Source organism: Bidens hawaiensis, unplaced genomic scaffold (genome assembly GCF_021521415.1).
Source record: "Bidens hawaiensis isolate Kalapana, Puna unplaced genomic scaffold, B.hawaiensis_p1.1 tig00000536_1, whole genome shotgun sequence".
Classification (NCBI taxonomy): Eukaryota; Viridiplantae; Streptophyta; class Magnoliopsida; order Asterales; family Asteraceae; genus Bidens; species Bidens hawaiensis.
The window spans coordinates 5,857,794-5,876,430 of record NW_027491034.1 but is presented as its reverse complement, the minus strand read 5'-3'; the positions used below and the strand labels follow the sequence as shown (position 1 = coordinate 5,876,430).

Sequence of the window (18,637 nt, the reverse complement as noted above, 5' to 3'; positions counted from 1 at the left end):
TTGAGGGGAAATCCAGACATCGGGTTTTGGTACCCCAAGGACGATAACTTTGAGCTTACTGCCTTCTCAGAATCGGACTATGGAGGTTGCAATATCAACTTCAAATCAACGATGGCAGGATGTCAATTTTTAGGAAACCGGCTTGTTTCCTAGCAGTGTAAGAAGCAGACAACGGTCTCCACTTCAACCGTCGAAGCTGAGTATGTTGCAGCCTCGAGTTGCTGTTCCCAGGTTCTGTGGATACAACAACATCTTCGCGACTACGGTTTGATGTTTCTTACTACTCCTATTTTGATTGATAATTCGCTGCAATTTCTATCACAAAGAATCCCGTACAACATTCTAAAACAAAACATATCGAAATTCGATATCAATTTATACGGGATTGCTTTGAGAAGAAATTAATTGATCTTGAGAAAGTACATACTGACTTTCAGAAAGCCGATCTATTAACAAAGCCTTTGATAAAACGCGTTTTCAATTTTTGCTTGGTTTAAATGGATTGAAGACCCTCGCTGATTTCCTGAAACAAGGATGATTATCTTTCTTTTCTGTTAATGTTATTTTAAAATTTATTTTGGTTTTAGGTTTTAAGAGGTGAAAAATTAGATAATATAAAAATATTGTGTTTTTAGTTTGTATAGAGAAAACCCAAAAACATTAAAATTTTAAAATCCAAAAACATTAGAAAATTTTGAAAAATCAAAAATATTATGATTTCTTTTCTTTACTGTTTCTCTTAAAATATTTTGAAAATCCAAAAACATTTTAAAATATGAAAAGTCAAAAAGATTGTGTTTTCTGTTTGTACAGAAAAATCCAAAAATCCAAAAAGATTGTGAAGTTTATTTTGTTTATAAGAAAAGTGAAAAAGATTGTGTTTTTAAAGTATGTATAGAGAAAAACCAAAAAGATTTTTTGTATATGTTCGCTAAAAAATATGTCAATTATCCAAATTTGAAGGACATGTACTTGTATATGCTTGGTCCTGACATTTACTTGTAAATGCTCGGGTTAGCCATTCACCTGATAATGGAAAGTAGCTGGGGCGTTTGTTATGCGTTTTAGATTATTTTCTCGCTGAAAATCATGTCGGTTATCTAAATTTGTGAAGCATGCTTGCATGTCTTGGTCCTATTATTAACTTGTTGAATTGATAGAACAACCATTTATTTATAGACTTAAGTTAACTGGGGTGATTAAATTTATCTTTATTTTGTTTTATGCTCCTCAAAATTTTGGGTTTTTGAAGCAAAAAGAGAAAATGATAGTACATTGACTATCTTGACCCCAAATCCAGCAAGAAATAATCTTAAAAGACTGTGTGCTTAATTGCATTGGTGCATTTGTAGGTCTTAAAACAAACAAGTAGAGTAAAGTATGTGATATAAACATAAAGAAATGCCAAATTCAAAGAGGTGTTAGTCTCTAGCAAAAGTCTCGATGAGGATGATAGAAATGTAATAACCTGTCATACTCAAGCCTTATACTTGTTTGATCACCCAAAAATAAAATAAAGCATATAACAAGCTTTGAGGTTCTGGACATTGTGAGTCTTTATGCGGTTTAATCATCTGGGTATTCATATGCATGAATATTTTATTCGCTTTTAGAGCAAACCCAAAGTCATTAAACTTGACCACTGTTGTACTTCGTACAAATCTAAATTACTGACTTGATCAAAATCCGCTGTTAGTCATACATTGTTCCTCCCTTGCGCGCGTCTTAATATCATTAAGAAACGGACCTCGGGGATACAATTTATGTAAGCCGACAGATGGACTCGTGCATATTCACACATAGTAAAAGAAAATCAATGCATTGCTCATAAACTTCTATAAAAATCAAATTTTGATCAACAATATAATGGTTTAAGTCAAGTTGGGGTGATATGGCAAAAATTAAATTAAGCTTGAACCGCGATTAGAGGCTGATAGTTTCTGATATTCTGTGCTTTAATTGAACCATTAATCATATCACAAAAATGCTTGAAATTTTGTTAATAGATTTAAGTGGACAACAATACCAATGACCGACTTAACACCAGTCGCAATATCGCTGAAATATAAAGCTGTGATGGAAGGGAAATTTGTCAATATGATTCTCTGCTCAAACTCAACAAAAATTAAAAAAAAAACAAATATGTCCTGCTTTTGATTAAACATACAAAAACATAAAAATATTTTTCTTGTTTTAAATTTTTCGGATAATTTTCTGGTAAATATTTAGTTTTATGTCGAAAATTTCAAAATATCAAAAAGATTTTGTTATTATTTTTACATATTATTTATATATTTAATTATTTATCTTAATCGATGTAACGGGAGCAGCTCCTATTATGTTAATATTTATGATTATTATATTTATGTTTCTTTAAGTTATCGGTTTCAAAACGTGAAACGGTTTAAGGTATTTGATTATCGGGGTATTCTTATTAAATTATCTATTTATTAATTTTATTTTAATTCATTTATTTTATTTATTTTAATTCGTTAATTATGAATAACGAATTAGGTTAGTCTAACGAACTACATCCTAGTTCGTTACCTTAATTCGCTTCCGCACTCTGTAACGGAAAACACCCAATTCGTTATGCATATTTAACGAACTAGCCATGAATTAAATCTACTTCGTTAAGACACGTATTTAATGAACTTAACGAATCCAGTGATTCGTTAGGTCAAAATTCAAACGAATCATCTGATTCGTTACATTGGAAAACGTGCTGGGGCATATTATATAGGGGACTGTGAAAGGCGGTTCGTTTCACTATTCTTCTTCTTCCTCCTAAGCACTGTTACTCTGGCCGATTTTTCCAGAATATTTGATCTTCGATTTTTAGTGTTTTGAGTGTACCATTGTGATTATAAGACTTATGGCTGAGAACATGGAACAAGATCCACCAGTTTCTGACCAAAAACAATAGTAACAGCAGAATCTGCCTGTACTTCCAAATGATACTCGGCATAACGTTTGTGCCTTTGTTGGTATAAATTTTGCAGACGAAAACATTTTTGGAGGGTTATTGGAGTTTCTTCGTCGTTCACGTATTCACTATGCAATCACTGCTAATCCTGACGTTTGTATCTGTATTGTTCGTCAATTCTGGAGTTCAGCAAGATACATTGAACTGTAGAACCATATTGAAGCCACAATCAACCAAATGCCGATCACCGTTGATACTGATGTAATACGATGTGTGCTTCATTTTGAATATACTGTTGATCATCCTTGTGAATTTGACAAGGTATTGATCAAAGGTTTATTTTGTCATGTATTCTACGGTCGTGATCTTGGTGATTCTATGTACAACAAGAATGGCCTTTGTCCAACTTACAAGTATCTATTGCATGTGTGGATCCATTGTATGGGAGGACGTAAAGGAGGATTTGATGAATGTCGTATCATGTTGCAGTCGGCTTTCGTGGCACTTGTTCTTAACAATTCGTTTAACTTCTCAGAGATGATCTTTTATCATCTTAAAAAACAATGTCTTCAATCAGTACAAAATAAGAAGTTCTTAATGTATCCACGTTTCCTCCAGTTGATTATTCAAGACTTGGCCAAATTTTGTCATCGATCAAACATTGGTAGATGACGTGTTGGAATTAGATCACATGTCGGCAGATACTATTCGAAGAATGAAGATTTATCGTAAGGAGACACCTAAGACCAAACGCTTGATTGGTCATTTGGTGAATCCAGAATATGAATGTCCTGACAATGATCGCTGGATCCATGACGATTCGGATTCTGAGCGTGAGGAGGGACCAGGTGGGAACGATGGAGCTGATGATGGTGATGATGGTAATAATGGTGGAAATGGTGGTGATGGTAATGTTATAGGTGATGTTCCTGCTTTACAACCTACTGACGTTGTTGCTGCTTTAGCTGGTGCTATTGTCGCTCATCACAAACGAAAAGGGAAGGTGTTGGTGACAGAAGGCTCTTCTAAGCGTCGAGTTTCGGCTGGGGCTGGCATCTCGTTTGGAGTTCAACCTCCAAGGTCGGCCACTCCTCAATGCCCGACGGTGCCGCTTACTACAAGCACTCCGGAGCTTACATTGACGAGTACACTCACTTCAGACCCAAGGGTTGGTATGATTCTCAATCAGTTTTATCTCCTATACCAAGGCCTACGACTGCTACATCAGTGGCTTCTCCTACACTAATTATGATGCCTCCACTAGATATGTCATTTATGAGGCTCAGTCGTCCTATGGGTCTTGTTCAGCCTGTTCCTCCTTCTTTTACTATTTTGTCTCAAGATCAGCAGATGGGTATGGTGGTGAGTCTTCTACATTTATATGAAAATCAAATGTCTGCTGATCGTTTGAATCAAGAACGCATGATGGAAAATCAAAAGAGGTTGTTAACTTATGTATCCTTTTGCCAAAAAGAAACAAAGGCCCTTCGTGAGATTGTTCAGTCTCAAGGGGTGAAAATTAAAGAACAAGATGAGCTTATTTTGCAACTTACGTGCAAAGGTGACGCGCTGAAAAAGCAAACTCAAGACCCAGCCTCTGGTGCAGGTGGTGAGTCTAAACAAATTCAAGACCCAACCTCTGGTGCAGGTACGAGTTCTGTTGATGATTCAGGCAAGCAGATCATTATTTATCATGATCATTCGGCCGTCAAACCTATTGAGATGATCGAGGCCGATACGGTTATTTTTATTGATGGTGAGGGGGTGATTAGAAGCATGGTTAACGCCGATGAGATAGCAGTGGGGCAGTTTGTTGAGAAATCGCTAACACGAGAGCAGATTGCTATATTGCTTGGTGTGAATGAAGAAGAATTGCCTGTGTTAGAAGTTGAGCATGATATTGAGGTAATTAATGATGATGAGCTCATAAATGATCCAAATGTTGAGATGAGTATGGGATTTATTTATGAGAATAAGGAGGTTGAGGTAGAGGATGTGACTGCTGAGGAATATCCTGATCTGTTTCAACATTTCAATGTTGATAAGGGTGCTCCTGTATTTAATGAAGAAACCGTCAAAGAAGCAGAAGATCATCTTGAGAAGATGTCCAAAGGAAAGAATGTCGTTGATACAAAATTTGATTCACTTGAAAACCCAACTGATTATGACATTCTTAGATGGTTCAGACATAAGAAAGCTAGTAAGATCATCGAGGCATTTCGGTATGTGGATCAAGAACAGAAAGAAGAAGCTGTTGCACGTGCCAAAGCCAATCAGAAGACTACATTCAAAGCCGTGTCAAAAGTGCAACGTGATATTATTTCTTGGCTTTATGATTCTAAACTGAAAGTATGTATTGTTAAATGGGAGAAGGGCGTTCAGTACTATGAACGAATGTCTGATCTTCTCTCATAACGGAAATGGGATGTACGCACTCTGGCGTATCGTCCATTTATTAATCGTGGCGAGGACTACCATGCAAAACGTTTTCACCAACACTTGTTAATTGAGGTGAACAACGGGTTTAAGTATTTTAAACCACAAATTCCCATCCGCAAGCGTATTAATGAGATCGATCCAAAAATAGGATGGAAAAAGCGGGTCCTTAAGGTAAAGCCGCCGAAGACGATGAAGCGTGTGCCGGTGAAGGCGATGAACCAACATATGTATTTATCCTTCAACCGCTGGTACTACGACAATCGAACTGGCGAGGCCGTCATTGTCCTGGGTAAAGGGTTAAAGACCGAGCTAATCAAATCATCGATCCGATGTGGCTTGTTAACTTAACTGAGACCGACAATGATGTGCTACACAAGAATAAGATATTGATCGAGCGCAATGAAGACTATGATCTGGCTATGCAGTTCCAATGCGTTGTGCGTGTATGTTATGAGAACGGGATTCATAGTTGCAGAGATTGGCGGTCCAAGCGCTTCAAGTAAAGTAAAGACAAAGAGCTCAAGACGAGGGGGTTTCTGTTTGTGGACGGTTTTGCGTCTCGAGTCTTTGTATTTATCGTTAACGTATTTGTCGTTTGATCTATGTAATAAACAACTAAGTTATCTTTGTAGTTCGGTAAAGTAATGTCTAGTTCGCTAAGGATGTTTAGTGAACTAGATCGAAGCTATTATACCTCCTGATTCGTTAAGGATGTTTAACGAATCAGGGGGTGATTCGTTAAGTTCTTTTTCCTTTAAATGTATGTAACGAAGTGGACTCTAGTTCGTTATGGAATGTTAACGAACTAGATCCATCTTCTATATATAGTGGCTTCAGTCCACTATTAATTTAAGTTTTGAGATTACATTAACGAATTGCTATCCAATTCTCTCTCAATCTTCATCTTCATATTAATATTATCGTTCACATACATACAACTAACATATACATATATAACATATAATCAAGAGTAACAATGAACTAGATACTTAGGTTAGTTATTTATATACATATCAAATATGTGATCTGTGTGTGTTAGGATTGACCACCAAGTTCAAACATTGAAGTTTTATATTCCGTGAAAGTTTTAATTAACTCTGATATGTAGAACTGTGTTTATGTGTAAATCCGACGCTAAAGTAAGGTTACCGGGAATGGGGCGTTATAGTATGGCATAAAAATTAAACTTCGTGTTGGATACGAGAACGTCACATATGGCGTTGCAAGATCCATGAGGCATCCGGGTGATCAGGGCGATTTTAGTTGTCCATGTCATTTTGTTTATTTTCATAACTCGATTATTGCAAGTATGGGCACATGTTTTGCTTATATATGTAGAGCCGATCTTGTTGGAGGCATAGTTGTTGAAGAGTTGAAAGAAGCTGAGTTGGAAGAGATTTTAGGTTTACCCAAGGTCATAGAGGTAAGTGAAGTTAGTTGTGAGAATGATGCACTTCCCGTAGAGACACCCACTTCGTTAGAGATAAAAGTCATTCCTTCACATTTAGAGTATGCTTATCCTGGAGAGGGTTCTAGTATGCCATTTATTGTGTCTTCTAAATTGACGGAAGAGGAGAAGTCAAAGTTGTAGGAAGTTTTGAAATTGCATAAAGGGGTAATTTCATGGAGACTTTCAGATATTCAGGGCATTAGCCTAGCCTATTGTACTCACCGGATATTGATGGAATATGAATATAAACCGGTGGTGCAACCCCAAGGGCATCATAATCCGAACACGTTAGAAGTTGTAAAGAAAGAGGTTTTGAAGCTGATGAATGCTGGGATGATATATCCGATTTCAGATTCTCTTTGGGTGAGCCACCCGGAAAGACCATTTTCCTCTACCGTTTATGATAAGATATTGGAGCGTCTAGAAGGTCAGCAGTTTTATTCTTTTCTTGATGATATTCGTGTTACTTTCAGATTCCCATCGCACCGGAGGATCAAGGGAAGACAACTTTGACATGTCCTTATGGCACTTATGCGTACCGCCACATGCAGTTTGGGTAATGTAACGCTCTGACCACCTTCTAACTTTGTATGGTGGCCATATTTCAGGATATGATAGAAATGGCTATGGAGGTTTTTATGGACGATTTTTCGGTTTGTGGTAATTCTTTTGGTCATTGTTTGGCTAATATTAAGAGAATGCTGAAGAGTTGTGTTGAGACGAAGTTGATGTTGAATTGGAAGAATTGTCATTTTATGGTGACAGAAGGGATTGTTTTGGATCATAAGATATCAACAGAGGGTATAGAGGTGGATCTGGTGAATATTGATACCATTAGTAGACTTCCACCACCAACGAGTGTTAAAGCTATTCGAAGTTTCCTTGGTCATGCAGGTTTTTTATAGGCGGTTCATAAAAGATTTTTCCAAGATTACCCGCCGCATGATCCAACTCCTTGAGAAAGACGTTCGGTTTGTTTTTTTATGAAGACTGTCTAAAATTGTTCAAGTATTTGAAAGATAAAATCGTAAGTGTTCCCATATTTGTCTAATCCGTTTGGATCTTACCTTTGAGCTCTTGTGCGACACTAGCGACTACGCAGTTGGAACGGTTTTAGGGCAAAGGCGAGACAAACATTTTCACCCAATTTATAATGCTAGTAAGACACTGAATGACGCTTAAGAGAACTACACCACTACCGAGAAGGTACTCCTAGCCGTTGTTTTTGCATTTGATAAGTTATGTTTCTATCTCGTGCTTTTGAAGACCACCGTGTTCACCGATCATTCCGTGTTGCGTACCATATCATACGGTGGATTCTTCTCCTTTCCGAGTTTGACATAGAGATTAAAGATTAGAGAGGAGTGGAAAATGTATCCGCAGATCATCTCTCTCGTTTAGAAGATCCGAAGAGGGAGGAGTTTCGTGAGGAGTCGATAGGAGATACATTCCCTCATGAGTCGATTGATTTTGTTGATGCATAAAAGCAATGTATGCCATGGTTCACTGATTTGGCTAATTATTTGACTAATGGAGTTGTTTGGAAGTTAATTACTACTCAACAAAAGAAGAAGTTTTTCCGGGATGTTTATAGGTATAAGTGGGATGATCCTTTTCTATTTAAGATTGGGGTGTAGGATCCTTAGAAGGTGTGTGAAGAAAGAGGAAGGGTTGACAATCCTTAGGCATGTTCATGAAGGTTTAAAAGGAGGTCACATGGTGCGAATGCTATGACACATAATGTATTTTATTATGGTTTCTATTGGCCTACGGATGTGAAGGATGCTCTGGAGTTTTTGAAGGAGTTCGATGCTTGCCAGCGTACCGATAATATATCCTTTAAAAAATGAGATGTCCTAAAACCCATCCAAACTCTTGATTTTTTTTTCATGTTTGGGGCATTGATTTCCTGGGATGGTTCCCTACCTCCAGTGGTAATAAGTACCTACTTGTGGCAATTGATTATGTTTCCAAGTGGGTCTAAGCCCAAGCTTTGGCCACCAACGATGCCCGAGTTTTCGTGAATTTCTTACTTAAGAAGTTATTTGTCACACCTCAATCTACGGCGGAACATGTTGGGGTGTGACATTGATTGTATCATAGCTCATAACACACTAAGTAAAATACATGTGTCAATATCTAATTATTCATTCATATATCAAATTTCAAAAGCACAAACAATGTCTTAAAAGAATGCAGTTACGATGAAATATTCAAAACATAAATAACTTCCAATACTTGATTCACCCGATAAAGCTACATGTGTCATCCGAGAAAATACAAATTTTTGTCAACATAAAGTTGAGCAAGTAAACCACAGTTTTTGAGTATATATAATAATAAAAGAACAATTCCATGCAATAATTGTAAATTACCACAACTAGTAAACAATAAATAAAAGTTGTCTTTTCAACCGAATCGCAATGATAACGGTTTACTTCGACAGCGTATGATCATACTATTGAGGATGAGGATGAGGATGAGGATGAGAATGAGATACCAACCACCACAACAAAAGTAAACACATAGTCACATTCACACTTATCAACTAATCGAGCAATTTCAATAAATGCATATATTGGAATCGTAGTGAAAATCTATAATAAGTTTGATTGTGAACTCATAACGCCCCCAAAAATGTAAAACGGTAAAAAGGGGGATGTGAATTTACTTATCTTAACAAGTGGATTAGTGAAGGTGTGACGGCGATAGAAAATTTAAATAACCAATGATTTAACTCCTCGAGATATGTCGAAGAAGGTGCCCTATTTGTTAACAATAATATATAAAATGTTACAAACATATTGTATTACAAGTCTTACGACGGATCTTAGATTTCGATGAGATTATTAATATGTAATTAGTCTTATTATCATGTGGTTGTTGTGTTATTATTATTACTATTATTATTATTATTATTAGTATTTAAATATCCATTATGATTTGCGTTTGAGTTTGATAAGTAAAATAAATATTATATATTAACAGAAAAGTTAAATGGAATATATTGCATACTTAATACAATTGGGTTCGTTAATGAGAGTCGTAAAAAGGATATATACATCTTATTTATTTACGATTATTTGTATAAGGTATATAGTTTTATATATATATATAGACTCTATTATAAAATTTAAACAAGTTTATCAAAATAATGTTTATTTATTGATTTGAACACCAAAATAATAACAAAAATGGCCAAAATAAACAAAAGATAACAACAAAAGCAAAACCCGGCCTGGGGAGACTCGACCCCGCATCCCAGGCCGGTTCAAGGTGTTAAAGCATATGCACCTGCCACTGGAGCAGGTGTCTAATACGTTAATAACATGAAACCCATATGTTATATACTGGATCTAATTTACGTTCTCTCCCTTACAAACCCTAGATTTTTAATTGGTTCAATTGGTGTTCGTTTGTTGAAATTGAATTGGGGTTTCTGTTAATCTCATACAAGCGAACAAAATGCATAACAAAATTACCCTGTATACTAACGATTTAAAGGAGAACGGCTAACTAGGGTTAGTGTCTCAAGCTTGAGATCAAAACTGATATTAACGAGCTTGTTTGTTATAATTAGGTTGGGGTTTTGATTCTAGATGTAGTGAGGGATATGTGTGCAAATTTAATTGAAAAATGGTGACACATTTATTGTGGTATGAAGATGATTAGGTCGTGGCTCAAGGATTACGGGATTTGCTGTCAATTACATATTGTTTACCAAGATTAGAGTGTCGGTTAAACGCGTTTTTGGTGGAATATGCCAAATGCCCAAATTAGTTGATCATAAACGAGCGGGAATTGAATATTATGAATGGTTTGGGGTGCGCCGGGTCGGGTTTTGGGGTTTGGGTCAGCCGGTCGGACAAGAGGGTGGGTTAGGGTTTTGTCTTTAATAAAATATTATTTAAATTTAATAAATAATAAACCTATAACAAATTAAATACTCAATAAATGCGACGTTTTTTTATTAAACGAGTGACCCTAACCCTTAAACGGGTAGGGTAATGTTTACAAGAAAAAAGAAAAACCCGAAATGTTACAGCATTCACTATTTAGGAAATTTCGTCCCGAAATTAGAAATTGAGCCGTAACGAAGAGGTGCGGGTACTTGGACTCCATTTGGTCTTTATGTTTAGATTCCCAACGAACTTTGACGAGCGGAATACGACTGCGCTTGATTTCTTTATCCATATGATCCACGATTTCAACAGGTTTCTCGACAACGCGCATAGATTCATCAATTCGGACTTCTTCGAGGGGTATGTGGAGATTCCCCTCGGCTAAGCACTTCTTGATATTAGAAACATGAAAATTTGGATGAACATTGGAGAGCTCTTTGGGGAGATTTAGACGATACGCAACTTTACAAACCCTTCAACATTCTCGAACTGGCCATCAAAACGAGGAGATAGTTTATTCCTTTTGCCAAAACGAACCATCCCTTTCTTAGGAGATACTTTATGTAGAACTTGATCACCAACATTGAACTCGAGGGATTTATGGTGCCTATCGGAGTAGCTCTTTTGACGGCTACGAGCGGCAAGAAGATTTTAACGAATAAGAGCGATTCGATCGGAAGTTTCTTGAACAAGCTCGTGAAAGGTGATTTTCGATTCACCAACCTCGTTCCAAAAAATCGGGTAACGAAATTTTCGGCCATACAGAGCTTCAAAAGGTGCCATGCCAATACTAGTGTGAAAACTAATATTGTAGGAAAACTCTACAAGTAGTAAGTGAGTATCCCAATTTCCACCAAAATCTAGTATCTAAGAGCGGAGCATATCTTCGAGAGTTTAAAGTGTTCGCTAGGATTGACCATTGATTTTCGGGTGATAAGCGGTGCTTAAATCAATGCGGATACCAAGGCTGTTTGCAAAGATTTCCAAAAATGAGAAGTAAACCGACCATCACTATCGGAGATAATGGTCAACGGCGTTCCATGGCGGCAAATGATGTTTTTGACATAAAGTCGGGCTAGTTCGCTTACGGGGGACTTTTCACCGAACGGTATTAAGTGAGCCGACTTGGTCAAACAATCAAAAATCACCCAAATACTATCATTGCGCCTTTTAGTAGTGGGGAGTTTGGTAACGAAATCCATGGCTATATCTTCCCATTTCCAAACGAGGATCAAAGGTTGCTTGAGCAAACCAAACAGCTTTTGATGCTCGGCTTTAACCTTAGAGAAAGTGAGGTATTTATATACATACACCGTGATATCTTTCTTCATTCACGGCCACCAAAACATGGTACGAAGATCGGCATGCATTTTATCCGTACCAGGATGAATAGAGTATCGTGACTTATGAGCTTCATCGAGGATGAACATGCGCAGACCGTCACGATCAGGAACCCATAAATGGTCCAAATAATAGAGCAAGCCATTAAGTTTGGTTTCAAGTTGGTGTTCGGCGCCACACGACATCTCGACTTGTAAGTTACCCTCTGAGACGGAGATGTGTTGCGTGTCGAAGATGCGGTATTGGAGGTCAAATTGGATGGTGACACAATGGAGCAAGACGGATTTAACATGACTCTTACGACTAAGAGCATCGGCCACGACATTCGCTTTCCCAGGGGTGGTTGCGAATATCACAATCATAATCGCTTAACAATTTGGCCCATCGTCTTTGTCTCATATTGAGGTCCTTTTGGTTGAATTTGTGTTGTAAACTTTTATGGTCGGTGAAGACCACAAATTTCATGCCGTAAAGGTATTGTCTATAAATTTTCAAGGCGAACACGACCGAACCAAGTTCTAGGTCGTGAGTCATGTAATTTTTCTCGTGCACCTTGAGTTGACGCGAAGTGTAAGCAATGACCTTGTCTCGTTGTATAAGAACACAACCGAGACCTTGAATGGAAGCATCACAAAAGACAACAAAATCGTCGTTTTCCTTAGGAAGAGAAAGGATTGGAGCATTACAAAGCATATCCTTAAGAGTTTGAAATGCTTCCTCTTGATCGGAACCCCATTCGTAAACTTTCCCCTTGTGGTTAGTACGGTAAGGGGTGAAGCAATCTTCGAAAAGTTGCGGATAAAACGACGGTAATACCCCGCTAACCCAAGAAATGAACGAACCTCCGTTGGAGAGGTTGCGGTCATCCAATTTTTAACTGCCTCAATTTTGGCGGGATCAACGTGAATACCCTTGTCGTTAACGATGTGGCCTAAGAATTAAACTTTTATTAGCCAAAAGTCACATTTGGAGAACTTGGCGTAAAGCTGTTCATTTCGTAACAAGTCGAGAATGGCGAGCAAATGGTCTTGTGCTCGGTCTCGGATTTAGAGAATATCAAGATATCGTCGATGAAAACAATCACGAACTTGTCGATGTAGGGTTTACAAACATGAATCCTAAGGTCCATTAAAATGGCAGGAGCATTAGTCAACCCAAAAGGCATAACTCGGAACTCAAAGTGGCCATAACGAGTACAGAAGGCGGGTTTAAGTATGTCATCTTCGTGGACACGGAGTTGGTGATAACCTGAATGGAGATCAATCTTAGAGAAACATGCGGCTCCTAGGAGTTGATCGAAAAGATCATCAATACGCGGAAGGGGATAACGATTCTTGATAGTAAGCTTGTTGAGCTCACAATAATCGATTCACAAGCGAAGAGTACCGTCTTTCTTCTTAAGAAACAAGACGGGTGCGCCCTAAGGAGATGAACTTGGGTGAATGAAACCCTTTTCCGAGAGTTCTTGGATATGGTTAGGGAGTTCTTGCATCTTAGAAGGTGCAACGCGGTAAGGTTCTTTGGCTATGGGGTTTGCCCCGGGTATAATATCAATACGTAACGCCACTTGACGAATGGGAGGGAGTCCGAAAACCTCATCGGGAAAGACTTCAGGGAAGTCGTGGACAGTCGGGATGTCAGAAAGTTTCTTTTCTTCATCGGATTTTGTGGTGACGTGGGCTAAGAAGGCGACATACTTCTTGCGTAAGTAACGTTGGGCTTCGAGGCACGACATGAGGTTTAGCTTTGAGAAGGCTCTTTCTCCAAGTACAGTTAGAATCACGCCCCCATTGATAGGGATTCAAATGAGTTTCTCGAAACATAAAATTTTTGGCATGGTTGAGAGATAGCTAATCCATACCAATGATAACGTCGAAGCTACCCATTTGCATATGAATAAGGTCGATAGAGAACTTTTTCCCCTTGAGAGTAATCGTGCAATTTCGAATGACGGAGTCAATAGTGATCTGACTACCATTTTCTATCTCTACCGTGAAGGGCTTAGATAATTTACTACGTGGCACATCAAGTATGTATTCAAAATCAAAGGAAATAAAACTCTATCGGCTCCCGAATCAAATAGTACCAAAGCATGGTGCTTTTTAACTAGGCACGTACCGTTCACCACATCATTCGAGTTTCGGGCTTGATGTGAATTGATGGCGAAAGCTAGTCCTTGAGTTCCTTGAGGTGATTGGGTTTGAGAAGTCGAAGCTTGGGGGGTTGGAGCTTCATAGGCTTGCATGACCATGGCTTGATCTTGAAGAGTTCTAGGAGCCATGAGTTGGGGTACTTGGGGTTGATAAGTTTGCACTTGATAGGCTTGGGAGGTGTAGTAAGGTTGTGGTGAAAACATAGGCTTGGTGGACTTGAGCAAGTCGAGGACACGCGTTACGAAGGTGATTTGGGTCACCACAATTATAGCAAGCCCTAACGGGGTTAATGATTGGAGCACGAGGGATGGATAGGTTGGGTTGGTTTGATGGTGCGAACCGCGGTGGAGCGGCTTGCACACGAGGTGCTTCTCAACAATATTCGGTAAGGTGGCCGAATCGGTGGCAATTGGTGCACACCCGACAAGTGGCTTGGGCCGGGTGGTGGCGTTGGTAAGTGTTGCAATACGGGTGTGGGCCAGTGTATGGCTTCTTCTTTGGAGGTGCTTGTTGGGCTTGTGATTGGGCTAAGATATAATTTTCGGAGTTGGGATTTCTATTGTTGTTGCGGTAGTGGGATGAGTTGTTATGGTTTTTATTCTTGGAGGATTCGGGCTTAGATTCCTTAGTGGGCTCAGGTGTGGGCTAATCATTGGGTTTCTTAGAACTCTTCCGCATTAAGGTTCCGGCCTTAACATTGTTCTCGGTGAGGGTACCGGCCAAGGTGATGGAACCATGGAGGGTTTGAGGGTCACGACTTAGAATGGAATCTTGGATTTGCATAGGAAAACCCGAGATGTACTTGTCGATTGCACGTTTAAGGGGAGTGACCATGTGGGGAATGAGAAGGCTCAGTTCATGGAAACGATCGTTGTAGATGGCGTCATTACCACTTCTTGTTTCAAATTCCAAAACTTCTCTTCCAACATCCGAAGCTCATGTTTCGGGCAAAACTTCTTGAGGATGAGTTTCTTGAGGTCATCCCATGGCAAGGCCATGGCAACCTCAGCGCCAAGCGTGCGCTTCTCACCGTTCCACCAATTGAGGGCATTCTTCTTGAATACGCTCGAGGCCTAAGTGGTTTTCTTGTCCTCAGGACATTCACAATGGAGGAACACACTCTCCATTTCTTCTAACCATTGGAGGATAATGGTAGGACCGTAGATACCGAAGTATTCGGGCGTGTTGGTACTCTTGAATTGTTTGAGGGAGCAAGAAATTGGGTTCTGAGTTGTTGATGATGTAGAAGCATTCACAGTTTTCAATTGAGAGATGATAGTTGGGAGGGCTTCTATGATGCCCTTAGCAATGCAGGTTGACATGCTACGGCTAGAGTTGTCAGTGCAACGGTTACGCTTGAGGAGGCGAGAAGACATATTGCAAGGGTAAAAGGTGTAAAGTTCGTAAGACTCGGGTGAATGTTGCAAGTATAAATAATTGATGAAATATAGTAATCGTGCATTGAGGTTGGGATAGTGTTTGAGGTTGAGAATTTCATTACTTACGAGACTTGATTATATAACATTTTATCATATTTAACATTTTGAGAAAAATAAATATATATAACAACATAACTTGAATTAAAATACATGGGTTTATTTGTCGGTTAGGGCTTCATGAACCACCATGGGTCCTTCCAACAAATGAAAATATCAAACACCAATTAAATAGAATCAATCGAAAATCGGATTTGAGGGGGTGTTAAGGTAGATGGTTGCAGTAGTTCGGGAACCATACCATTATACATACTTCATCCATCCGTTCAACAAAACACAATACGGAAAAACCGAGTTTAGCCACGGATCACCGTGAATTCGGTTATAAATTTAAGGATGTGATCGTCACATGACCACGTTTTATATAATGCGGGTAGTAGATTCGGGTACGATTGGTGTGCTATGATTTGGCCTAATAAGTTCCACACCCTTACCGAACACTCCAGGAAAGCAACCAGGTCTCGCGATTGATTGAGATTTATGCGCATTGGAGTTCCTTAGGCTCGCAAGACTTGGTGTCAAGGGTTCGGCAAACAAGTGTGTCCCTCTAACAGTTAGTACATATTCCTCCCACGAATCATCCTGAAGGAGAGGGGAGTAAAACATGGATTTTCATAAGGAATTTCCCGATTAAAAATCGTCCTAGAGTTTTTTTAAAAATAATTTTTGAGAGTGAGGCATAGGCTCGGATTAAGTGTGTGTGTGATTTTGTGTACAATTGTATATGATGGACAATATAAATATGCTAACCTATGTACAAAAATTAAAACAAATAGGGTGCACGTATAGGAACACGTATGGGGAACCTAAGAATGCTACTAGGTCGTTACGTCTAACCACCTATCTTATAGCCTTTGGCTTTGATACCAACCTGTCACACCCCAACCTACAACGGAACATGCCGGGGCGCGACATTGATTGTATCATAGCTCAGAAGACACTAAGTAAAATACACGTGTCAATATCTAAATTATTCATTCATATATCAAATTTCAAAAGCACAATCATTATCTTAAAAGAATACGGTTACAATGAAATATTCAAAACATAAATAACTTAAGACAAAAGTGTTCTTCATTCATCAAGCAACCTAAGGTATCATCTAACATCCAATACTTGATTGACCCGATAAAGCTATCTGCGTCATGCATGAAAATACATATTTTTGTCAACATAAAGTTGAGCAAGTAAACCACAGTTTTTTAGTATATATAATAATAAAAGGACAATTCCGTGCAATAATTGTAAATTACCACAACTAGTAAACAATAAATAAAAGTTCATGAAGAACCAGCTCCTAGAAGGCAAAAGGGAGACAAAGAAGAGTACCAATCAATCAACTCCGCAGTCAACTCAGTAGTCTAGTCAAAGGGGAAGAGGAAGGTCAAGGGGGAGGGCCACAGTGGGGTACCACATGGAGGGGGCTAGAGTGAGGCATGTCTGATAGTGTTGCACTAGTTCTTAATATTATGCTATTGAAGTACTTAATGCAATGCGTATGTTGTTTTGTGTTTTGTTAAATTTATGTTGCTTTTGTGTTTATGTTTTAAAAGTTGATTGCTACTCTACTGTTGAGTCAAGAGTTGACCCTAAATTGATCAGATGGAAGATTGGAATCTTCTCAACCTCCTCAGAAATGACTAAGTATGGAACCAGGTACACCTTAGACTTCCGAGAAAGTTTTACTTAGCCGGGTACGATATTTTATCTATCGGGCAAGGTTATCTTCTTTAAGTCTTCTTTAGTGGATATCCGGGCAGGGTTTGCAAATTAGTGTATTACCGGGCATGGTTCATTAGTTTATGCTTACCCGAGCAAGGATCACTTTATCAAGCAAGTCTGTTCTTCATATCCAAGTAAAGTTTACTTCCGAGTAAGCCTTTGGCTAACCAAGCTCATGAAGCCAAGTGATTGGAAGACCGGGCATGGTATTCAATAATAAGTATGGTCCAAGTATGCTTGATGTCTTGATGGAATATCTTAAGAATCATCGGACAAGGTTCAACTCAAGTAAGGAATAGTGCTACCAAGCACACTTTGCTAATAAGCTATTCACTAGCAAAGGGTTGAAGGGACTATTGAAGAACAAGGTTGCTCGTAAGGGTTTGTTGGACAAAGTCTGGCAAAGTCAAGAAGATTGAAGTCTACCCGGTGAGTATTTTACTTGGTAAAATACTCTTCAAGAAAAGTCTACCCGGAAACTGATTCCGAGCACACTTCTATGTTACCAAGTTATGAAGGATGGCAGAGCATACTCGGAAAGACAAAATTGATACAAAGCCTACCCGGAAGACTTATTTTACACTTAGGATTATTTCTGAATACGTAATTTGAATATGTTTTAGCATTTAGGATTTCTAGAAGGAATGACAGCTGTCCAAGGGTGTCAGGCCTATAAAAGGAATAATTAGGTCACACCTTAAGGATACGGCAGACACGGAAAATTTGGTGGCAGAATACGATACTAGTGGAATATTTATTGAGCCACTGCCATTTTCCTACAAGAAACCCTAAATCGATTATCCTTTTTGTATGATGATCTTCGTATGAATGGAAATCTTTTGAGTAAATCTTGTGTGTGTTATTTACATATGAATATTGATAGCAACTACCTTGTTTATTATTGATTCCGCCTTTAATAAACAGTAATTTTTCTAAATATAGCAACCCGTCATTAACACCCTTGTCGACACATTTATTTGTGTGAGTTATGATATGATTTGAGTAAGATCCAGCTGAAATCGGGGACCTGACATCTACTTATTAATATTATGCATCTGCAGTTATGCACTTCATTAAATGTTTTAAATTTTAATATTTATGTTTGTTATATCTTGATCTTTTACTTGTGTTTTGGTATTTGCTAATATGTATAGGTTGATGCTGGTTCATATAGCCAACACCAATAGCCAATTAATAATTTATAATTT

General features: G+C 38.4%; 1 protein-coding gene across 1 annotated transcript; it reads left to right on the top strand.

Annotated features, from left to right (window-relative positions):
* Positions 1-7,046: 7,046 nt before the first annotated feature.
* On the top strand, positions 7,047-7,720 carry LOC143635711 (uncharacterized). Its single transcript, XM_077103472.1, has 3 exons — positions 7,047-7,242; positions 7,289-7,371; positions 7,424-7,720. The coding sequence occupies exons 1-3, from the start codon at positions 7,047-7,049 to the stop codon at positions 7,718-7,720; spliced, it is 576 nt and encodes a 191-aa protein (XP_076959587.1).
* The last annotated feature ends 10,917 nt before the right edge of the window (positions 7,721-18,637 follow it).

Bases quoted from the DNA above. Each gene is read 5' to 3' on its own strand.
- LOC143635711 (XM_077103472.1), top strand. From the start codon at position 7,047: ATGGAATATGAATATAAACCGGTGGTGCAACCCCAAGGGCATCATAAT. The intron at 7,243-7,288 runs GTCAGCAGTTTT...TGTTACTTTCAG, and splicing joins GATATTGGAGCGTCTAGAAG to ATTCCCATCGCACCGGAGGA. The intron at 7,372-7,423 runs GTAATGTAACGC...GCCATATTTCAG, and splicing joins TACCGCCACATGCAGTTTGG to GATATGATAGAAATGGCTAT.